Genomic DNA, 26,321 nt, shown 5'->3' with positions numbered 1-26,321 from the left:
TTTAGCTCACTGTGAGGGAAAACGACATAAACGAGAATAAAATCAATTAATTGTTCCAGTTGACTTGCAACGCACCCAACTTCGGCTTCCTTTATTTAAAATAACCGTAATTTAAAACATGTCAATGCAACGAGCGCTCTGCGGCATTGTATTTCTTGGGAACCTATTGTTCCCCGGGTTTGTTGCCAACATCAAGCGAACAATGCGCCATTTTCCAATTCTTTTTTTCCCGTTTCAGTCATAATATTCGCATTATTCTCATTTAAACCTTCTAATTTTTTTCACTTCCTCTTTACAGTTTTTTTTTTCATAGAGTCTTTCTATTGTTTTTTGTTTTATTTTTCGTTTTTTGTTTTTCGTTTTAATTTTTTTTTGTTTTTTTTTGGGGGTTTTCTCAGATTTAAGCGCGTGTATTGTAAATGCAGTCGAAATGGCAATTTATCATTACGTGAGAAATTCACCTTTTTGTTGCTTTATTTTAGCGCAATTTACTATAGGAACTCGCAATGTGTGTGTGCGTGTGTAGTTTTAACGTATTTAGATACGACCGGAAAGATAAAAAAGAATATTCCAGTGATAGCTTCTCACTGTTTTGCCATTTTCATTAGGTTGCTAATAGACGTTTGCTTACTCTTGCCTGTCACTGAACGTTGAAAAGTCAATGTTGTGATGGCTTGGATTTATGGCGTATAGATTTCTGTGTGCTGCATAAAAGCTAGCATCAAGTCAATTTTAGATATTTAGTCGAGTTCAGGTTCGTTTGTCTGTGTATTGCAAATACATGTAGTATTTTTTTTTGTTGATATTAAACTTATATATTCATGTATGTAAATATTTGCATAAGTATGTATACTGTAAGCTACTTCTGTATTTAACAGTGTTAACCAAATTTGCCTTGTAACTTTTTAGTAAAATAGACGAACTCAAAGCATTCTCATCAAAGGAGTGGAAAAAATACACAAAAACTGCAAATATAAACATGAATTTACAAATAAAAGAAAGATTTCTGTAAATTTTTGATGGCAAGCACTAGTTTTGGGTTTCCTGCTTGTGTCTTGAGCCACGGTTACTCTTTCAACTTTGACATTTTGTTGTTTGATTACTTTGTAGTGAAACTTTTATAACATATTTCTTTTTTCTTTATACTTTTGGTACTGTTGGCTTTTTAAATATTCTCTTAAATAACATTCCAAGTCGGGGTTGTGTAATAAATATGATATATTTAATCATTGATATTGCTTACACTGGTTTTCTACATACATTTTTCATGAAATTTTTAGAAAATATGTCCAGAGATATGTAGAAAAACAAACAGATCTATTTAATGACATAAATAAAAAGCAGTACTGATGGCTAAGACATACACTACGGAGGGATCAGCTAAGTCTTGCAAGCTCCGCCGTTGTATGGATCATCATTGGAACAAAAACGCAAAGGTCTTCCTAAAACTACCGGACTCCATGGAAAGAAACAAGAAATCGGTTAATGAACTAAGATACTTGACTTAAGATAGGCTACTGTGTGTACGCCTGAAAATATGCCAATAATAATACGCCTGAATAATAATACTATATAGATTAACGCGGCCTAAGTAATAAAAGTGCATTTTTTTTGGAAAATTGTATTTTATGCTTTAATATAGTCCTCTTTTAGCTCGACACACCGAGTCTAACTATTTTTCAATATTTGAATACCTTTTAAATAATATGATACATAAAATCCTTCAAAATATTGCTGTTTTTCATTCCACTTCATCATTTGATGCAAATCTCTTTCCCTGCAGCCATTTCTTCAAGTTTGGAAACAGATAGTCACTGGGAGCCAAATCCGGAGAATATGATAGGTGAGGAAGCAATTGGTACCGTAAATCATTTGATTTTTCGATGACTTTTATTGGCGTGTGAGTGGAAAAAACAAAAATTTTTTTTTTTGACAAATATGATAGTTTTTCTTGTTTTCCTCATTCAATCCAATAATAGATCTAATAATATGCCATGTTAATCTGATGTTATTATTTTTCTTTTTTCCAAATAGTCTATGAAAATTATTCCACTTGAATCTTAAAATACAGAAACTAAAACTTTTTCAGCCCATTGTTGAGTTTGTGGTCGTTTAGGAGCACTACCCATTCTCTGGCTTGTTGTTTATCCTCAGATGTGAACTAATGAATCCATGTTTCATCAATTGTCACTGCTCGACGCTTACAGTCAGCTATATTATGCATAAACATTTCCAAACATTGTTTTGAATGACGAAGTCGTTGTCGTTTTTGGTCAATTATGAAGTAACGCGGCACCCATCTTCATACCAAAATATTCATATGAAATATTCGATACATATTCATATGTTATGTTTGTTATCTCTGCTATCTCACGCAGTTTAATTTTTGGATAATTCAACATAATATCGTAGAATTTTTTAATGTTTTTTTGTTAGATGCTTCTTTAGACCGCTCCTCATGTCTAAATTCAGCTTTCCAATTTATTGTTGTTAACGATGGTACAAAGTTGCATTAAACAGAATACATTCCAAAAAGAGGAATCGATATTCAATTTTTTCCACTTTATAAAAAATCATCAAGGTGAAATATTTCAATTGATTCCAAAAAGATAACCAAACATTGATGAAGTCGAAACTTTTACAACTATCGTTTAAAACTTGCCAGATATATAAAACATGACTGATTTTGTTCTGGCATTGCCATCTGTTGGGAAGTTTGTTGATTATCACTGCACCTAGTAATAACAATATGTAGAAACACGAGAAAAGCTAGGCATCTCATTCAGATAGCTGAAAACTATATGATCATAACAACCAGTCTGACAGAATGTTGGAGAGGTTTCAGGATTTAGACTTATCAAATATAATTAGTATGATACAATAATTAAGAAGCAAGTTGATCTTTTTGAAAATCAACTGCTTCCGTGATTTTTTCAATTTAATCACATTATTTATTCATTTAGTTTTAGTATTTTAGTTAGCATTTTAGCAATTTTGCCTTTTCTTTGTCTTTTTAAAGCAGTTTAGTTGGCAATTTGATTGTTGTTGAACAGGTGAAAAATAAGACGAAAAAGAGTTGAATTGGAAAATTTTATAGGGAAGCAAGAAAGAAGTGGAAGAAATGCCGTAAAATTTCAAAGAACATAGTAATTAGAATAAATTAAAGATTGTTAAAACTGGATAAGGCAAATGATGACAGTATTAAAAATTGCCAAAAACGGAATATTAGAAAAAGTATTAACAAAAAATGAGACAGTTAAAATTAGTAGAAAAATAATATAAAGATGAAGATATTGTGATGAGTTCAGCGAATGTAATAAAATGGTAATAAAACTGAATGAAAATATATAACCAAAGTAACATAATGTTAAAGAAGCCTAATGAATTATAAAATTTAGTAAACTTACCCCGTAATTACTGTTTGCATAACTATTTTGATGTTAATGCTTGATTGCACAGCCTTGAAGAAAATTTTCTTTACCTAAATCTAATGGATAGATAATATGTTTGCGTTGTAATAACAGCGATTATAAGTTAAAATAAAGTTTCTTACGGCAGCAAAACCGACATTTAATTAAGTGATATAATGAATGCGAATAATATCTGTAATATTAAAAACCATAAGTTTAACTTACTCTATACTCAAACCATTTATTTGGATGGTTGAATATGGATATAAAATTATTTAATAAAAATATTAATAAACATAATATTATTATACAGTCTCACATTAATATTCTTCTCCGACCCAGATGAACCACAGGAAACCACAAATAATATTATTAGAAGACTCACGTTCTTCTATTCTTTTATATTAGCAAAGTTGAGTTTGTTAAGATGGTAGCAAAAGTTAAGGTGCCCTGTGAACTACCACATTTATTAAATTTTACAAATAGAGTTTTACTTGCAGTATATTTCTTAACAAAAAACTACTGAATGGTGGTTTTCCTGTCGGTATGCTCCACCAGAAGTTTTGAAGAGAGAATCCCATGGGGCAATACATTGATTGCTCTCTATCAAATTATTATGCCTAAAATCTTCTATATAACAAAAAATTGTAAAATGTCACATTATTTGACATAATATATTTCAATTATATTCAATTTAAATTAAATAAAAAAAAACATTTTTGATTTCGAATAGTTATAGTAAAGCAATTACAAATAGCTCAAAACCTGGCTTTAAGAAGGCTGTTTAAGATTCCATGGTATATTAGATCAACAGACATACATAGAGATCTTAGGATTGACTCAGTGAAAAAATATATCAGAGACAGAGCTCTAAAATTATTCATTAAAGTTGATACGCTACTTAACCCCGCCCTAACAATACTTAAGTCCACTTCTGGACTCTCAGGAAGATATGCTGATTTAAGGTCAGTCATCAACTAAAAGACAAATTAATGATATGATTTCTTAGCCTAGTTAAAGTCTAGTGTGGGGTAGTGATAAACCCCCCAGCCATTATAGAGTAAAAGTGCGTAATAGCACTAACTCAAGAACACGAAAAAGAAGAAGAAGTTATAGTAATGTAGAGATAGTTTTTTTTATGGATAGTTTTTTTAAACGGTATGTGCACAGCGGTGGAAGGCAACGAAAAAACCATCACTATTATTTTTCCAAGTTTAAGATGAATAAGCATGAATCAAATTATCTAACATGGCTGAAAATCAAAACAACGGCCCAAGTACGGGCGCCCCTTAAATGGGGCAGGGGTGCGAAGAATCTCCCGTTCAGCTAAGATGAGTTTCAGTAATAATAAATCCTATAAAACTTGCACTTGGAATGTGAGGAGTATGTTCGAAAGCTGTAAAATTAATAATACAATATGGGAAATGCAGAAACATGAAATTGTATTTTGGGAGTAAGTGAAATGAGATGGCCAGACCACGGAAGCTGTTTTATAGACAATTATGATGTGTACTACAGTGGCGATGATGGAAGAAAAAAACAAACATGGTGTTGCAGTAATTTTAGCAAAAGAAATCAAAAATATGGTAACAAATGTTGTGTATCATTTCGCTCGTATAATAATGGTGCAAATGAAGGGGTGGCCAGTAAATTTAAATATAATTCAAATTTACGCACCCACATGTGATGCTCTTGATAATGAAATTGAAATATTTTACGAAGGAATTTAATTATTGATAAGAAGTACAAAGTCAAAAGATGTTCTGATGGTTATGGGTGACTTTAATGTCAAGATAGGCCAAAGTATGGTTGATGCTATTGTTGGCAAATTTGGGTTAGGCTAAAGAAATGAAAGAGGTGATCGTTTGACTGGATTCCGCAGAAGTAATAAGTTGATTGTTTCCAATACATTCTTTAAACTGCCAAAACGAAAACTTTATACCTGGAAGTCACCAGTAGATACAGCAAACATGATCATTCGTAACCAAATCGACTTTATAACAATAAGTGAAAGATATAAGAAATCAATAAAATTCGCAAAAACCTTCCCCGGTGCGGGGAAAAATCATGTTAAAATCAGCATTAAATTCAAAGCGACAAGCTCAACTCAACCGAAGAGTAAATTCTATGTACAGAAATTAAAAAGCCCAGATTTGAGGATGCGAGTTGAAAATGAATTTGAAACAAGGTTATTAAGTTTACAACCCGATAATACATATGTCCATTGAAGAAATATCTATGACAAATAAAAACACAATAATGGAAGTAGCAATGTGGGAAAACTATATCCAAAATCTATATGCGAGCAATCGATCAATCGTGACATTCCATCTAAGAGCTGATTCAAGTCCATATACAACCTTGGATGAAGTTCAAAAAGCAATTGATAGTGCAAAAATAGAAAAAACGGTAGGTTTTGACCAAATATCAACAGAATTGGTGAAGTTATTCAAATATAATGGCGTACGTAATTTTACAAGATTTTTTAATAAAATTTATAATACAGGCCAGATACCAATCTACGTTTATTACGATTCCAAAGAAAGCTACACCAAAAACATGTGCAGATTTTAGGACAGTCAGCTTAATGAGTCATGCGTTAAATATATTCCTTCGAATTATACATAATAGAATTTATCCAAAGGGCTTTGGTTTTCGCAAAGGGCTTGGTACTAGAGAAGCCTTGTATGGAATACGAGTCCTAATAGAACGTTGTCGTGAGTTTAACAGAGATGTCTTTTTATGTTTTATTGATTTCGAAAAAGCTTTCGACACTGTCGAACATGGCAACTCATAGAAATTCTGAAACATTGCAGATTAGATGAAAAGGATATTCGAATAATAACAAACTTATACTGGAAACAGTACGCAAATGTTTTAATTGATAACTACTTCACGCAAGAAGTAGAAGTAGAATGCACGGGGTTCGCCAAGGGTGCATTCTGTCACTATTACTGTTCAATATATACTCGGAGACTACTTTCAAAGAAGCACTACACGATGCGACAGATGGAATTATGATTAAAGGGGCACTTATAAAGAATTTGAGATACGCTGATGATACAGTGCTTATTGCCGATTCAATAGAGGGCTTACATAACCTGTTAGACGTTGTTGCATTAAAGTGCAGAGAATACAGCCTAAAATTAAATTGCAGTAAAACCCAATATATGGTGGTAAGCAAACGTCCTATTCCTGGAGGAAAACTGTCAGTATTTGGTTCAGTTATAAATAGAACCGATAAGAACAATACTTGGGATTCAGCAATGGGATAATATTAAAGAAATACGTATCCGAATTGAAAAAGCAAGGTCGTCTTTTATCAGAATGAAAAACTTGCTGTGCACACGAGAGCTTTCATTACCGCTCAGAATAAGAATGCTGCATCGATGAATAAACTCGAGGCTTTTGAAATGTGGTGCTATCGACGTATGCTGAAAATAAGCTGGACAGAAAAAATTACAAATACAGTGGTACTTCGGCGTGTCAACAAAGAGACAGAAATATTAGAGATAGTAAAACGCCGTAAGTTAGAGTTTTTTGGTAATATTCTGAGGCATCCGAAAAAGTACGGACTACTGAAATGAATCATTGAAGGCAGAATTCAAGGTAGACGTGGCACTGGAAAACGAAAAATATTATGGCTGAAAAATTTACGTCAATGGTTTAATAAAAGTACAAGATTACTCTTTCTAGAGGCTGTAGATAAAGTCAAAATAGCAATCATATTAGCCAACGTTCGAAGCAGACAAGGCACCGCTTGTTCGAAGAAGAAGTTTTTTTTATTTGATGTTAAACATTTCTGCTATATTTTGTTCGTGGGCCACCAATAAGTGGCTCAATATGAATGCGTACTTTGTAATGTAATAGTGAGTGGGCCTATACTACCTTAACAGTCAGGTCAAAGGGTATATGTCCAATCTATTTCAAATGCAGAACCTCTTACTTGATGCACAGAAGTAAGTCATAGGTATCTAGGTTAATATCTGTCTTTACAGAGCACATGACCATAGGATGGAATGGAGCTAGGCTTTGTCTACACTGTGGTATCACCTGCAACGCGAGTGCGCCGAATCACGAAGAAAAGACACCCGAACAGCTGTTGTGTCTATGTCCAGACCTGGCCAGAACTAGGGTTAGGTTTTTGGGGGTCCTCTTCTTTAACACATTCACCGATACGTCCAGTATTAACATTGGTCAGACTCTCGCCTTTATAAATGCTTCTGGCTGGCTCTAGTTCGACTTTCTATAATTATAATATAGTTATATATAACGAGGAATTGTGAATTCAAAACAGCTTTATTAGCTAATTTGAGGAGGATTCGTTCCTCCCTCAACTTCAATTAACTAACTGTTTAAGGTTGTTAGGTTTGGATTAGCTTTTAGCTGGTTTAGTGTAAAATCGTGGTGGTCCCCTAGTTGTTGAAGAAATTCAATGGTTTATCTCTTATATTTTTTTATATTAGTTTATTGTTTTTTATGCTGTTACAACCGTCAGGTCTCTATAAACTTTTATAATGTGAATTTTATTAGCCGCATCAAAAATATATTACAAAGCAAATCATTTAGAGCGCTTAACTGCAATTATTGTTGATATAAAAAAAAAATGAGTGAATATGATAGCGTATTTCATAGTTGTTGTGTCGGTAACTTTTTATGTAATTTATTTCTATTATAATTAAAAACTTTTAGTTTCCGTGAGTAACACTTTTGCGCATATATTGAAATATTCTATTATTTTCGCTAACACCGGTGTGCATCATCATTTCTAAACAAACTTATGTGCCAAAAGCGTCTCCAACATAAACTTGGTAAACCTAACACCCTATCAAAATATACTAGTCAACTTACACAGAAGATATAAGTAAAAAAGTAAAATATAAAAATAAATTCAGTTTTATTATACGAAAACCGCTAAAAGTATCAAACTACTTGATGTCGACAGTGCCATGGCAACAGAAATGTGGTTCAACTAATGCAGTTGATTGTTATTTCGATAAATTACTGAGGCGAAAAATTGATCTACACATCATTATAGAAAACATTTCATGACATTAGTTTATACTTTTCCGCTTCGCACTGTAGTCACAAAGACTTCGACGTAACTACGCCACTACGCCACTACACGTTATTAATCATATGTAGTTACCGCCATACACGGTGGGGCTGTCTTCGCCAAAATACCGTGTGCAAGTAATTTGTGGTATCTTTCGAGTGCGCTATTCGACCTTAGAACGTTGCCGAAGTCGGTAGAACTTTGTGCGCTTTGCTCTGGTGCAGTTAAGAACTTTCTTTTCGCTTAAGGTTGGGGGTGTGTTCTTCGCTTAATACTTTTTGTGCATTTGTGTACGTGGTTGCCATTTATTTTTTATTGCTCAAAAGTGAAACTAAAGTGAAAAAGTTTTTCTTATAATTTCCCTTCACTTGCAGCAATTGATTTTACAAGTGTAATATTTACTTGAGATCCATTGCAACGGTTACGTTTATATAAGAATGGACTCACCAACACCGTCAATTGTGTTCGAAGATTCAAACAACTCAGCAATGGACGCCTGCTTCACTGCATTCGATAAAGATGGGTAAGTTTGAATTTTTCATTATTTTTTTATATAAAAAAAATAAATAAATAAAACGTGTATAATAATAAAAATGTTAATTTTATATTAATATTATATGCAGTGTATTATATAATATAACAACACTTCAAGTAAAATACTTGTATAATTTTGTTGCGATAAAAATAATTAAAATAAAAAAAAATTGAAAAGAATCATAAGATACAAAAATTTTTGTGCATGGAAAAAAATAAATCAAATATTTCTTTCTTAATTGCGAATTAATAAATAATTACTAACAATTAAATTTAATTACTAATTACCTATTAATTACTTATTACTTGGTATATATGTCTGTAACAGTGAAATAAATATATCGGATTGTAACAATATATATATATATATATAAAATAATAAAAAAGTTACACTCAAAATAAAAAAAATTTAAAAATAAAATTTAATGAATGTGTTTAATTAGATAAAAAATTCACGACAGTTTTTTGTTTTAGTTTTTTTTGTTTTATTTAAAAAAATAGTAAAATTATATTATTAACTATATTTTTTTGAAATAGAAATAAGCATTTATAACAATAAGTGCATATGTGTAATTCGTGAAAAATTAAACATTTTTTTTTATATTTATTCGTAAATTGTGTTAGTAATTATTAATTATAATGCACAAAAAATCATTAATCAATTAAAATAATTTTGTCACCCTGAATCTAGACCCAATGGAGTGTAATACAACTATGTCGGTGCTTAACCCACCACTCGATAAATTTTCATTGACTAATTGAAATATGGCAATCAACTACATCAGTAAATTCTATTTATGTGGCCATAATTGGCTCCAAGCACATTACTTGAAGTGGTAATTTTAAATTCGCGAACCGAAAAATGTTAGTGGGTGTCTCGGTTTTGGTTGTTAGAAAGTTTTATTTCATATAAACACAGTAATAATTGAGATTGTGGACTATATACTCTTATATATTTAAAAAATTTTGAATAAAATATATGTACACAAGCCTATTTCCAGCTAATATTTTTATAGCTGCAGAGAAACGAAAATATTGAAAATATTTTTGGATGTGATGAGACATACGACGTAATTGCTGATTGGTATTTCTTTCAGTGTATACTAACACCATGGCTTATCTCACACAAAAAACTTCCGTTTAGAAAATAATGCAATAATCGAGCAGCTTGATGGACTATCTAATACCGAACTCTGGGCAATAAAATTCAGGTCTTTCTTCATTTGTTTTTTTTGGAGCCAACTCTATATTTGTGATAAACTTCAAATTCTTTATGCTTTCAAACTCTTATGCCACTTCTTTCCGGAGATGGACTGGATTGTAGTATGGATTATAGTTTTTCAATTGAAAATTGTGATTCTATGCTATACACATTAGCTATATTTTTTCAATCTTTAGAGCTTTGTTCACAGGTTCTAAGAGAAAATTTATCTGCGTCAATAAACAAAAATTAGTATTTTGAATTTTGAATCACTTTTTTTAGTAATTTTAATAACAGTATACAAAACTGGCTGACTTTATTTAAAATACACCTAAAAACCACCACATAGGTTTGCTAAAAATTTGATGTAAATGAAATCATCATCCAAAAAATTTACATTTGTTTATGAACATAAACAGTTAGATAAAAAATTAAAAATAAATACAAAATTGGAATGACAAAGCTTTGACTTAGTTTATAAAAGTATTTAAAGACAAAAATATATATTATTTAGATTAAAAATCGTTATGTACAAAAAAAAAATAAAATTGTTAAAAAACAATACCACGGAATATAACATAGAATTCTCAGAAATGATTTGTGACTATATATGGAAGTACTTTTGCAAAAAGAAAAGATTCAATAAAAACAAAAATTTTTAAAATCACAAATAGAATAAAAATTGTCATATAAGACAAAATAAATACAGTAATAAAAAATTAAAAACGATGGTATATAGAATTTTTGAAAGTGATATGAAATAATTTATATAAAATAGTTTTATAAAAAAAAAAACAAAAAACCAAAAAGAGTTAACGTAGCAGAAAACCGATAAAAACCATATGGTAATTATATTATTTCCATGAATTATTTTAATTAACATTATATATAATTGAATGTATACTTTAGTCAGATAAATTAAAAATATAATATCGTTAAAAGTTTTTATAATAAATTATTATTTTCTCACAAAACAAATTTTTTTATAGCTGAGATAAACTTAGATTGGAAATAGATGTAAAAGTAATTATATATGCGCTTGTACTTATGAATAGAACAGAGAACAAATTATACTATAAAGTTTAATTTCACACTAAAATTAAAACATCAAATTAAGTTTTAATTTAAATTAAATGAAATATTTTTAAAAGTATTTAAACAGCGTTTATAAGATTTTATAGCAAAGATTATACAGTTTTTCGAAAACGACGTATATTTCTTTTTTGACTGACTTTTTATTTAATTGTAGTATCTGAATAAGAAATTCAATAATGGATAAATAATCCATTTTTATACTGCTCACAATGTTGAGAATAATGGGTTTATTTTGTTATTTGGTTTGTCAATGCGTTTATAATGAAGGAAAGGAAGCGTTGGAGATCGTAAAAAATATATTCATTTTTAATACTAAATAAGAAGTAAATTAACATAGCGATATATGTTTATTGACCTTTTCACTGAAAGTCCATATCTCATGCGTTAAGTAAAGCACGATATTGACGTTTTATATAGACAGGTGTTACATTAAAACTTTATGTGGAGTAAAAAATAAATGAAGTGAAGAAATTTCTGGTATTCAACTTACCTATTACTGTGATTTGTTCAAATCTGCATCGATACAAACCAGTCAATTTATTTTGAAGACAATATTTTAAAATTGTTGGGTTAACGAGAGTAATGTTTAAAGATCACACATCAGGGTGGTTATGCGACAGGTCAATTTCTGTAAAAAAGTGTTGTTATTAAGAAGTTTCTTCAACAAGTCTAAATTTGCTGCTGTGTGCCACCATCTTGCTGAAACTAAACACTCAGAAAACTATGCTCTAACAAAATACTAGTTCAATTGACCTGATTATTTTGTTAGAGAAATTTTAGCTCATACGGTATAATTGAGCCAACATGATGGGTCGAGTAAAAATATTTTGACATGTGCTTTATTTAAAATAGTTAAATCAAACAAATTATTTTTCTAAGTGAAAACTTTCTCGACCATGTTCATGTACTTTTCGAAACAAGAAATCGTTCAATATAGCTTGATATCACCGCCATTGACTTAAGTCAACGAATTGGGATGTTTCTCGACAATAGTCTTACCGACATCGATAACAGTTGCAGCCCAAAAAATTATTCAATCGTTTTCTAAGAGCCTACTTTTTTGATCAATAATGTCTTTCGTTTTTTTAGAGCATTGATTTTGGAAACTAATTTGAAAGTTCATAATTTGTATAACGATTTCTCCATATAATGATTTGATCGTTTCTACATTAAGGATATCGACTCTAAAAACTATGTTTTACAAGAGTATCTTTCTCTTTTTAAGTAAGAAGTCAAATTTTGAATATATGCACGAAACTTTAAGGAGAAAATAAAAATAAATGAATGAAAATACATCCATGTATCTTAAAACATATCTTAAATATTTTCAATGTAATACACCTTTAATTTATTAGTGGACATATTTTTATGTATTAAGAAAAGTGTTATTTAGTAATCAAAAAATATTAATTATGTAAAGATGTGAATATTTACTAAAAATATATTTTTATAACTTTTTATATATGTATTCTTATTTCACAGAGTAAAATAATTTTTCTTTATTTACAGAGATGGTTTGCTTAGCCTGGCAGAGTTTACTGTAATTTGTCGGGCGTTATTTCGCAATGATAGAGGACACATCTACGAAGTGCCAGCTGATCGCTTGGAAGAAATTTTTAATGTATTTGATACCAATGAAGATGGTTTTATTGATCGTGAAGAATTTAAATTTTGTTGGAATCGTTGGATTAAGACGGTATGTTCCATATATACTTCTTTAGCAAAAATAAAATTATTATATTAAAACGTTATATTCTATAAATTACTAGAATAGTTTAGATTGTTTAAGTAATTCAGCAATACGTGACTTAAGTTAGGTATTATTTGTATATTTTGCAATTTTGATGGCATCTTAAATGGCTATGAATGTTTATGAGTGCTTTTTTCAGCATTTTGTTCTTTTTTAAACCATATCAGATTAACTATCTTTATATCTTAAACAATAAATGTGGAAGTACTTATAAACATATAAAACCGAAGCACACGTTCTTCAGATGAATATTTAAATAAACTAATTATCAGCATTTGTATTTTTTGTAAGTTTCTGATAATCATCTAAGTTATTTACACGATTATGATGAAAATAAACACTTTCTTGAAGAAGATAATAAAGTAATCTGATTTTACTTATGTCCGTTTGTTGATCTGAAATCGGTTTGATAGAAGCGACAAATGTAAAAAGATGCTTGACCTTATCAAGCATACATAGCTGAAATCCCACTAAGAAAGATAAGATATGAATAAACCGGATACTTTGGCAAACGGGTTATTAGCCAAGTGGAACACTGTGACAGTGAGAAATCTTTTGTACTCTAATCTACTCTAACTGCAAAGAAGACCTCTGCCATTATTATTATTACGAAAACACTCCGCGTTAGCTATTAAGGATATCTATCCTATTATCGGATGGAGATTTGAACTACCAACCCAATTAATTCCTGCTGGCTCAGAACAATGCCTAATAGTTAATTAAAATGTGGCTAGAGGTCTTATCTGCTTCCTACCAGAACTGTCTATTTCATTCTGTCTATTTAGATGGCTCCATTCTATTACTGGATAAATAGAGATACATATTTGAAAATGATACTGTGTTGTAAAATTAAAAATACCAAAGAAAAAAATATTATTATTAAATTATTGGTTTTTATAACTATATAACAAATTTAAAGAAAGATTATTGATTTTGTAATAAAGGATACTTAATAAATAAAGGATGCAAATAAGGATGGCTTAATTTGTGTGATGGGACGCTATACACTATTTGGTACACTATTGTGACATTAAATTTGAAATTTTACAGCAAGCAATCGAAATAAAAATAAGAAAACCAAATCTCATCTCAGCAAAAGGTTTGGTTTGTCACTCTTTACGGATTTCATTTTAACTTCAAATCTGTAAAAGTATTTAATAAGTGCCAAATAGCATATAGAGAGAATATACTATCGCTTTTAATAGCTTTGAAGTGGTTTCGTAGGTTTTAGACCAGATTTTTCTGTGTACTGATGTACAAATCTCGTGAATGTCGTCTAAAATCTTGGACGTCACTCCGGTAAAACTAAAAATTGATAAAGATTTAAAAGATTTACGAACTTGACTTTAATTGCGTTTCTGTACAGCAAATGTTATTAGGAATATCGTCGAATTTAAAGTAAACTTTAAAAAATGGCGCGTGTGCATCAAATTGGTCATGAAACCCATTTACTTATTTCATAGCACAAACAAAATATAAAAATAGTGCCCAGAAATTGTGAAATCAACCATTAAAACCAGGTAATAGAAATCAGTAACCAAAGTAATAATGTCAATATACTGAAGCAAGAATTATTGCTTTTATTCATATGAAGACTCAACATATGATATCTGCTATATGGTATCAAAAAACATGCTCACCAAAAGTTTTTTAAAGTTTGTTGGGAAACTTTTAAAAAAAAAACTACTCGATTATTTCTTGATAAGACTTCTGCTCATACTTCATTGCACTCTCCGAAGTTGAAGAAATTAGTCCCGTACTTTATCTCTCAGATCTAGCGCCATGTGATTTGTGTTTTTTAAAAATAAAAAAATTTCAAAAAAAGAATCTTCGTTTATAATAAGATATAATTAGTGCAGTTAAATTTAAAGTTGGAGACCGAAACAAGCAGATATTGAGTACTGTTTAAGAAAGTGGATCTACCGGCTATAAAAACATATAGATATTAATGGGTATTATGTACCAAAAATGAAAAATAATGTAAATCAATATTATAAAATTAAACCTGTTTTTATCAATGTTTTTTGTAATCAATCAAACGAACTTTATTAGTTCCAAATATTTGTATCCAAGTGACCCAAACTCTTTCATTTAATTAAGTAGATTAACGATTTATCATTATCCCAAAAGAGAATTACATATTCGAAAGAGTTAAGTTCAAACGATCCGTGAGACTAATTTATAAGATTAGAACGTAAAATTTTCAGCTCATCTAATGTTTTTGCAATGAGCTGATTGCATGTAATCTCTTGTTATAATGAAACCTTTAAAGCCGTTCAAATGAAGATCGTAACGTTCCAACCGTCAAAGTTTTTTAAAGGAAATGGATCAGTGATTTTAACAGCCCATAAACAGTAAAACACATTGAATATAAATCAACTCTGAATTATCAAAATGGTACCAACTAGAAATAATATGCCCAACTTAAGTATTAAACCTTAACAGAAAATGCCCTTATATAAATTAAATTTTTTTCTATTTTTAATGGCACAGAAATTTAAAATAGAACAAACATGATTGCTTTTATTGAAATAAAGTAATACAATCAACTTTCCTGTCGTTCCACATGTTTCGGCAAATCGAATTTCATAAATTGCCTGCAGATAAAAATCTATATAATTTTGTTCATTTCGTAAAAAATGTTTAAAAACATGCCAAAATATATGCTTTTATGTTTGTAAACATAAAAGTAATATTTTTGTTGTGCCTATAAATCGTTATTGAGAAATTTTTATAGCAGACGTTGTAGCATAATGTGGAGCTGTACGAGTACTCACAAGACAATTGTCGGCGGTAAGTCCCTCCCCCAATTTTGACACCAGCACATACTCAATAATGGCAAATAAAATCTCAAATAATCATAAAAATGTGTTGACAAAAATAATTTTATTACTTGACGTTCACGTTTCGTACTCCAGGTTTTATGCGATTTTTTCACATATTTTTTCTTTTTTATTGTACATTTATGAATATTTATTCGATCACATTTAGTATGAAATTCAATTTCTTGGCTCACAAATTAAACGTTTCCAAATCTATTTTCAGTGTATGAGAAATTAAAGACTTTGAAAGTTTACAGCTTTGATGGTAAATTTCTTGATCAATGTAAATAATTTAAAGTGTTTATTTTACACATGTCCAAGCAAATATTCAAACTCAAGTGAATATATATATTCTGCCTGGTTGTCAGGAAGCAAATTATAAAATATTGAATTCGATGTGTCCTTTGTACAAATACAAAGTAAAAAAGAAAAAGCTGTTATCCTGCCACATGCGATGCAGCAAGACACAATGCACGTAATGGAAGCAAACTTTGTTTCTATATGCGATACGAGTATATATGCTATATCTATTTGGAGTCAACTTTCTATGTATAGCCACTATGTGTGGGATAAGTTTGTAATCATGTCCCAAAGGCAAAGTTTCGGTTATTGCATATTCCTGTCTGTTGCACTGTGATCAAATTTTAACATCAAAACTGAAAACCGCTGTCATGCAAAAGGAGAGGGTTTAATATCGTGTTGGCATATTGTGAAAACACATCATTTGCACAGCATATGCAAGTGCTAAAGCAATTTCCGTTCCGAAATTGTTGAATAACCCCAAGTTACTTAACGGTACGAAATTATAGATTAAAATTTAACATGTACATTGCTGTTAAGTTGTAAAAAAATATACTGAAAATTGATGTTAGGAAGGAAGTTGCCATTTGACGTTATAAATATTAAACAATTTATATGTTTATTTGTTTACATTGTACTCAAGTATTTCCATTAGAAAAAATATTAGAAATTAAAAAAGCTCTTTAAGTTTCAATTTCAATCCATTATTAAAACAAGCAATGGAAAATTATCATTGGCTTTTTGATCCATAATATTCTTAAAAAGTTAGTTTAGTTTATTGTATTTACTATTATATTATATTTAAATATTTTTTTTTTGGTTTTTTTTTGGATGTATCTGGATTTATTTTTTGAGGTCATATCCAAAAACAATCCATATACGATTATTATTGTATGCAGACGAATCATCATTGAGTTAAGCAATTCATTAGTAATTAAAAATTGTGCTGCTTCGATTTATAAAATACCAGTGATAAAAGTATCATTTAACTAATTTATATGTTAAGAAGTAAATTTTTGGCATATAGATAAACAAATAGTTGACGCTAAATCAATTTGGGATTTATTGAAAAAGTATAATCATAGGTCATCGCCAGTGTCTTTTTAATAAACAATATTTTTCAGCAACAAAGCATTTTATTTCTCAACATAGTATTCTCGTAAACAACTAGCTCGTTAAATATACTTAAATATTTTTGCAATTTTTTTATCCTCACTGTAATCGAAATAGACATTGGTTTCAGTGATGATAACTGACGGCACATTTTCTATAGTTGACCCAAATTCCTTACCGCCTAGATATTTTTTTAGATTTGGAAGCAGGAAATTGTCGCAAGGTGCTTAATCTATGCTGGATTGGGTAGCAGTTTGTAGCCCAATTTATTTTCTTTTGCCATACCTTCTGCGAATTTGTGCATTGTCTTTATAAAGAAGCGCTTTTTTTCGTTAAATGTAAACGGTTTTGCGTAGAATCGAAGGCGAATCTGTTCAATAACTTTAAATAATATATATCGAGAAGCGGTTAACACTTTTCTAGGTGTTCGATTTAAATGACACATTGTCCATCCCCAAAAAATTGTCGCCATAACTTTGTTGGCCGACAAATCACTTTGGTCTTTTTTAATACATATTTAATACATATATTTTAATACATATATATTTTATATTGCAATGGATTGTACTGGATATATGCTTCGTTCACGATTACGAAACGGTATTTGATTAAAAAATGCCAAACACTTCTTTGAAGTAGTCACATGGGTGCGCTTATGGTCAACTATGAGCTATTGGCAGCATCAATAGCTCTTTCATGTGCACATATTCAAGTAAATTGTGATATACCACCGAGTCAAAATGCCCACAGCCTCAATAACCTGGAATACTGCATATATGGTGATTATTAAATTCTAAACAGAACGTTTTCAAAATAACTAACTACCATATTTACGCGACCATCTATTGGGAATTATATAAGCCGGTAAGGTACATGCTTTTTGAATAAACATTCAAAATTTCATGCCATTTAGACCATTAAAAGCGGAGGCATTGTATGATGTATGGTTGCGTTATCGGTTCAAAAATAGGCATTCAAAAAAGAATTTATATCAAGTTTTGTGTTCAATCGAGTAACAACATACTGAACATACCGAAATATGTTATTATATTCAGTTATGCTGAACATTATTTATCTCATAGTAGAGTTAAGAAGTAGCAAACAATGTTTAACAAAAACCAAAAATTCATTTAAATCATATTGAGCATCTCAAAAACAATATTTATTATATTTTGATCAAACATTAAGACATTTTTAGCTTCATTACTTTTTACTAATAATTTATTATTATTATTTTTTTTATTCCAAAGTAAACAGAACTTTTTATTTCATATATTCAATATATATTCAATATTATATCAATATATTTAAATGTATTGAATTTTTACTTTAAATGATATAACTTTTTGGAAAGATATTGGTATTGGTCATTCTAAATATTTTGAATACGCAGTACCTTTTGGATTGAGAAACACAGGTTCTGCTGGTATTGACGTAATAAAGATTTGAAATATCGGTTCCACAAATTTCGATTCCAAAACAAATGCAATATAATGAAATAAGATGAAACAATAAAATGCAGTACTTCTCAAAATAAAATAAACACATAAAAAAAAAAATAAATTAGAAGGTGTATAGAAATATAAGATACACGAATACAAACAAATATATAAAGATGAAGAAAGTAATATAAACTTTATTTCATAATCAGAAGCTTTTAAGTTGATAATACCATTATTAATTTAAATTAAATTGCTTACGTAATTACAAATACTAATACGATTATTCTATAAGGTACACATAAGAAACGAAGCTCATACACACTAAAATTCTTTTTTCCTTCTCGTCCTTATACCAATTTTTTGCTACATAGAGAAAATAATTTATAGCTGAGAACTTAATAACTTTTAACCTTAAGGCTTTAGCACTAACCATTTACGTAAATTATTATTTCCGGTTTATGAGCCTGATTTCGCGGTCTATGCATGGATGCAAACGTTACACTTCAAACGTTGGGCAAGACGCGCACGAATCAAAAACAGGAGAAAAAGCACACTAAAAATAATCTTTAATATTAAAAATATAATATTAATAAAAAAAACAACACAGTTTGTAGTTTTTTACAGTAAAATTTTTTATACTTAATCGGCTTTAATGCGCCGTACTGTTTTACGACTATGTCAGCCTCACATCCGGCTGCTGTTCTTTTTTCTTCCTCAATGTATCTCTTCCTGTATGCTTTAATTTTTTGTTTATTTTGCAGATTGTGCGACCCGTAAACGCATTTCTCATTGTTGATGTACAAAATGACTTTATAAGTGGTTCTTTGGATATAAGTAATTGCAGTGCACAGCAAAAAGGATATGAGGTGAGTACTTAAAGGGAATAAAAATAAGAAAAATGTGATACGCAAGAAATATGAGTAGTAAAAGTTGAAATGGTAATGGCTTCAGTGGTGGGCTCTAGTTGGGTGGTTCAAAGTGATACCCGTGTAAGCGACGGAAGTGATATGGTTTACATTGTGTGTAACGGGTGACGGGTGTGCCGTTCAGTAACGGATATTCTTTACTTAAGTCGTTTCCGTTTGTCGTTACTGTTGATATTGGTTAGTATTCATATGCAGCCAATAAAGTGCTCTAAAAGATAGGGAATTTCTTACAAATATTTATGCAGTTTTTTAAATATCTTACTTTTTATATTTATAGATACTTGAACCTATTAATAACCTATTGGAAACAGTTGATTTTGATGCTACCTTTTATTCATTAGATTGGCATCCCAGTGATCATATTTCTTTTATAGACAATGTTAAAATGCGTCCTATGGATGAATCGTCACCAGTTAGTGATTTATACAAATATAAAATAATAAGTGGAAATATTGTTTATATATATATGACCGCAATGTTTTTTATAGATTGATGCGGACTCTGCGCAAGTATTTGATACTGTGATATTTGCTGGTCCACCACCAATGAAGCAACGGCTTTGGCCACGTCATTGTGTACAAGATTCATGGGGTGCTGAATTGCATAAGGATTTGAAAATAGCGGACAACAGTGTTAAAGTTTATAAGGGCACAAATCCAGAAGTAGATTCATATTCAGTGTTCTGGGATAATAAAAAACTTTCAGATACTTCGCTAAATGCACAGTTAAAACTGAAGGGAACTACCGATATATACGTATGTGGATTAGCTTATGATGTTTGTGTTGGTGAGTTTAATTAATTCAATTTTTTTAATATATTCCACTAAAGATGAGTTCTGGATTTCAATATTTGAGGAAAATAAAACGAATCAAAACAAAACTAAACAAATCAAATTAAATCAGAAATCAACTAAAAAATCAGTATGTGAATCATTACATTTTCTATTAAATTCAAATATCTTATATGTTTGTTAATTTTTCTATGATATATATGTGTATTTGTTGTGCAAAACTATCGATAGAAGACAATTGGGTATTTGAACTACTAATAGTTATACAAATTTATATAAAGTGAAAAATAATAAAAAATCTTAATTGATAATTATAAAGGTAGATCAAAGACCCTTTTAAAAAATGTACAACTCAAATTTCAAACGTTCATTTGGTAAAATGAAAACATGTATGTTTATACACTATTAATACTGGGCGAAGGATCTAGCAGTCCAGTAACTCATTCTTAGTTAACTCTAAAATTAAATTTAATGTTAACTCACAAATAATAAAAATATTAACTATTAATAAAACAGCCTTGTATTTCTCAAGATGTCATGAAGCAATAAAAAATAAACATTGTAGTAAAACACACTCGAAGAGATCTTAGTCAGTAATATGTTTTTTCCCTCAACAGCTTGTTGAGCATTGTCTATAATTCCTGATAAATTTCAAAATTTCTATTAACATAATAAAGCAATACGCCTAAGTAGATGGTTGGAGTTGCTTAACCTAACCGCAATAGTTTTCATCTTAGTCTAAAGTAAGAGTTAAATTGATAAAACACTATTATCTATAGTTGAAAGAGTAGAATAAAAAATAGGAAATTCGTATGAATAATAATATATACTAAATAGTTCATACAAAAATATTTCGTCATAAAAATGAAATTTGTAGGTTATTTGTCAGAGATCGCTCACATTTTCTCAATGCTTCCGTGTGCTAGTTTACTTAAATTTTTTTATATTCTCTCAACTCTAATTAAAATCATATACTTGGTTATATTTGAAATAACAGTCGTTTTTTGTCACAAAATGTGCTGGTATCCAAACAGCTGGCGACACTGATTCAATTTTGTCAAACCAACACATATTTGAAGAGTGACATTTTAGGTCACATTTTTGTGAAGACAGCTGTGTAATTCGTCCATCTGACTAGCATTTATTTCGGTTTTCATAAAACTCTCTTAATGGTTAAAAATTGTCCGACCGAAGAGCTGCTAAAAATCACTTGGCCAAGTTTTTTCTTCATAAATCACAAAAGTTCTACACTCATTGATTTATGAAGCTATCCGAAAAATAGCAAGATGTCAGAAATAATAATGGTTAACAAACATATGATTGTAATTAATAATTGAATAAAAAAAGTTTTTGTTAAAAAATGGACGAAAAACGGAAGATACTTTTTAAAATCATCCAATGTACATATATAACTATATGCTTAACTTAACATGGAGGTTAACTTATGTGTACGTACAACCTCTAAGATCTATTACAATAGTATTAATATAAATACGTAAATAACTATAGTCATTCCCTTAAGATGGGAATGATGAATCTGTTCCAAAGAACAAAAACGGATAGAATTTTGTTCTAGTCTAAATTAGGAGAAAAAGTTTTCATATCTGTGCATTCTCTAAGTTATTAAATCACATTCTTAAAATATAATAATATAAGAAAAAAAAAAATATGAAAGAAAAAAAAATAAAATAAGATAAAAAAGTAAAAGCACAGAAAAAAATTATACTAATTATTCTTCAAATCTTTTTATAAATGTAAATAAAATAAAATTGTTTGCTATTGCGTACCAATTACGATAGAATAGCAATAATAGCAAAATTATACGTTTTTCACTGAATTAAAAATATACCCATTGCTCTGAATAACACTGATATATAAAAAAACTGAAGCAAGGAGTACTAAAATGTGATATTGAATCGTTTTATAAATGCTTACAATCGTGCCTTAAACACAATGTTTATATGTTAAACTAATAAAGTATCTTAATTTGCTGTGAGTCTACACAAAACATTACTATTATATTATCCCTACTTCCCACCTTTAGAGAAAAATTCGATAGTTTTTTAAAACATTGTTAATTATCATTAAAATCGATAGTATAATTAATAAAGTCATCGATAGTGTCATTGATAATTTGCTTTCACTGATATGGTTCATATGACGCTGTTATTTTAATTAATAATGCGAGTTAATTAATGAAGCAAAAAATGCTATAACAAGAATAATTCAATTTTATTAAGTAATAATTTTTTTGTATTTTATACATTTTTTCATTAACTTTTAAAATTATTTTTCACACTTCATCGTACCAATTATATTCTTGCACGTCTGGAATGCAAGCCTTAATAACTTCCTGCTTATTAAGCTGTAGGGTATATTCGTTGTAAATTGTAAACTCAAAAATTTTACAGTACGAGTATAGTTTCTGGCTTCATTACCTTAAATATTTAGTGAGCTGTTAATTAAATATTTTTACAAAGCTTCAGAACGATTTTCGTACCTCGTCCAACTATTTGCTTAACTGAGATATATTCACGTCACCTTCCGTTCTACTTCAAGGTGCTACGGCTGCTGATGCTTTATCCGTTGGTTATCGCACTATTTTGATTGATGATTGCTGTCGTGGCACTGATTTTCATGATATTGAACATACCAAGGAAACGGTGATTACCCATCACGGCGTCATTGTGCATTCCAATGAGGTGAGTCCTTGCAAATTGCTGCTATTATTATTGCCATAAACTGGTTAAAAAATGCAATTTGCATACTATAAACTTTTCATATTTCTTGTTTTAACAGGTTAAAGGAATGGCTGAAGGACGTGATCGTCGTCCTGAACTTGGTTACAAATTAGCTATGGAACTAAAAAATCCTGACTCTGCACTATCGCAGCGCAATGAAACACGTCCAGTTCAAAGAATAAGAGATGATTCAAATTAACTGCATTAAAATCAGTAAGGACGTAAAACTGAAGCACAGGCTTGGTTTCAAACTTCACTATTTTATTTTAAAAATGTACATCCTTCACAAAACTGAACTGTAGTAACGAGTATTTTGAAATAATATTTAGGGTTTCGTAATAGCATATCATGACTTATTTATTTATGGAAAAGTATATAGTATTTAAGCACATCTCTTATCTTTAATTGGTTTTATTTTCAATTTTATATTGTATTTTGTTTGACATTTGGTACTTAGAATACTTTGCCTTGAAGAAACATGTAACTTATTATACGATATTTATGAATTTCAAAGAGTTTTAACTTTCTTGTCTTAGGGGAATTAGTAATAATTTTATTTATTTTTATTAATTACAAACTATATATAGTTGGAATCATGGAATCATGTGAAAAAGTGAACAAAATAATTGCACTGATTAATTTTAAAGCAAAAATATTAAAATGGAATAAAGATTATTATTAAAACTGCAATAAACTATTTTGTTTAATATACACACATGTTGCAGTAATAAAAATTTATTTAAAAAAGTTTTTATGTGTTGTTTAAGTTTCAAAATTTTTTTATTTTTATTATTAAATAACAGAAACTTTAAAAAATTATCAAGATTAAAACAAATTTTTTGTATGAAATTTGAAACTAAACAAATAATTGGAAACCAGAAAATTGGTGCAGAATCTCTCAATCAACACTTTTTGCATCAAACACGTAATTGTTTAAGTATTTCTAATTCTAGATAGATTCACTTTTCGAATAAGTGAAAATAGATTTTTTGCAAGGATTTTGAACTGTTGATATAGAGTGGACTCACCACAATATTCTAAAGAGAAAAAAACCAAAACAATGGATTTGTAAGTTGAAACAACTCAAAAAAGTGAAGATTTTATAGTCAGGTGCTAAATAGAAAGGATTGCAGTCACAGAACTAAAATTTTAATTTAAAAATTAGATATTTATTTTTTCGTTTCGCAAATAGAAAGTAATTAAAGCAATTGCTTTTCTGATAGAGCCAAATTTCTGCCTCTTTTTCTTCTTCACTGTTTGATGAAACGGAAGTTAGTGTCTAAATCATATTTACTCAATACTGTCTGTGACTACTTGGATGATTCACTACAACACGTATTGCTCTGAATACTGATAATGAGTTATTTAGTAGAATTTACAGAACCACAGTTTGAAGTCGAGCATATCTTTGTGACGGAATATATATTGCATTTAATTTAAAAGAGTGCAATTTTGAATTAGTGTGGATGAATTAGTGCATCCACAGAATTAAAAAATTTCAGCGCTTTGTCTTTAATATACTTTTGCACACATTCGAAAATTAAAAAATTGTAAATGAATTATTAGAATATTGATAAATTTTGAGAAGTATAGTATGGAGAATTTTATTCTTCCGAATTGTAAGGGATGCCATATGTGTACCATACCAAAGACTTATTGATGATATCTTTTATTATTTTTGTCAAAAGTTTTTCCGTTATATGAATCGATATAGTCACATTCGTTGGTCATTCATTTGCATGCCATCAGTCCCTTTTTCACTAATTAACATTAAATTAGTTTATATTAATCAAATGAAATTGTGCATAGAAACCTTTTTGTTATTCTATGTAGTATAAGTCGACAAATTTTTTTTTTATTGTACACCAGTTTGTTGATCGAAGGGTCTAAGATGAACAAAAGCAGTGGAGCTGGAATCTTCTATAGATCTAAAGATTAGTAAATCATATCATCTCTGCGATTCTACCTCAATATTTCAGACAGAAATCTTCGCCATCCTAACTATCAGTTTGTTGACTATATCTTTTGACTTACACTTTCTAGCTTCAACTGTATTTTTCGTATCGTATGACTCATGTACAAAACATGTGTGAGAATTAAGTTTATATTTTATAAATATTTCATTATAATCGGATATTCCACGCGTGTTGTAATTTTCTGCTTCAAGTATCACTCTTTTCAAAAGTGGAAGATTTAAACTGAAGTAGATAAACCTTAAATAATTGTAAAGCTTAATTAACCATCACTAACAATATCATCACATATTCGAAAAAAAATGAGTTCTGCAAAAAGCAGACTATTTTTGAGTTGAAATTAATTCAAAATAATTTTTCTAGGACAGCTTACAACTAATTTAAGTTTGCCCTAGTTTTCTTTAACCCTTAAAAAGGCTTTATTTACATTTCAGAAAATTTCTCTTTATATCAAAATAATTTTGCTTGTTTTTATAACTTTTAAAATATTTCGAATTTAGCATATTTAAATACATTTCGTAAACATGCCAGAAAATATGCATAACAAACTATAAGACACTGAACATTCAACAGCATAAAGTGTACTTGAGGTGGAGTAAAGATGTAGCAAAGGGTTAAAATCTATACCCAACCGACGGCTATACTATGTTGGACGGACATTTAGCCTAGTTTTGTTTGTGCTCGCTCTTCTCGTTGTTTGTAGATAAATTCTTGTTTAGTTTAATTTTTATTTTTATTTTCATTTCTCGTTTCGAGTTTGTCTTACTATATCTGTACTGCTTATCCTAGAGGTCCTTAAATTTCTACAGTGTTTTGTTGTATGTCAGTTTCCGAAGCAGAGGTGCATAAAATACACGGACACACTTTTACTTTATCAGTTTTGTCAGTACTACTACACTTGGCCACATTTCTGTCTGACATTATTCCTTTGCTGACATTGTTGTTGTAGCAGTGCTGTTATTACTGTTGTTGTTGTTGTTGTTTTTATATGTATAGCTATTGGTCCAAAAGTGGCTTTTTCAACTGGTATCTTGTGAAACTCTTTGGATGATTGTCATACGGCCGTTGTTGGCTTATTGCCAAACTATGAGCTGCTTTTACGGTTTAACAGCATATCTGCGACTTTTTTCGGATACTTAAATTGTAAAGAGTTAAACGTGCTGGTAA

The 26,321-nt window shown here is 29.7% G+C and overlaps 1 protein-coding gene across 2 annotated transcripts in view; it reads left to right on the top strand.

The window, feature by feature from the left end:
- Positions 1 to 23,779, top strand: part of LOC119677359 (nicotinamidase-like) — a gene marked incomplete at its 3' end in the record, with an annotated part of 41,462 nt that extends 17,683 nt beyond the window's left edge. The window contains 8 exon segments of one of the 2 annotated variants that reach the window (XM_038088666.1): positions 8,482 to 8,756; positions 8,841 to 8,989; positions 12,806 to 12,992; positions 19,485 to 19,589; positions 19,927 to 20,061; positions 20,138 to 20,435; positions 23,000 to 23,142; positions 23,240 to 23,779. In XM_038088666.1, coding sequence (XP_037944594.1) covers positions 8,904 to 8,989; positions 12,806 to 12,992; positions 19,485 to 19,589; positions 19,927 to 20,061; positions 20,138 to 20,435; positions 23,000 to 23,142; positions 23,240 to 23,380 — 1,095 coding nt within the window. In that variant the 5' untranslated portion in view covers positions 8,482 to 8,756; positions 8,841 to 8,903. 2 annotated transcript variants of the gene reach the window in all.
- Positions 23,780 to 26,321: the final 2,542 nt, after the last annotated feature.

Source organism: Teleopsis dalmanni, chromosome 2 (genome assembly GCF_002237135.1).
Source record: "Teleopsis dalmanni isolate 2A chromosome 2, ASM223713v2, whole genome shotgun sequence".
NCBI lineage: Eukaryota > Metazoa > Arthropoda > Insecta > Diptera > Diopsidae > Teleopsis > Teleopsis dalmanni.
Note: the sequence above shows the minus strand (reverse complement) of the source record. Positions and strands in the feature narration are given on the sequence as shown.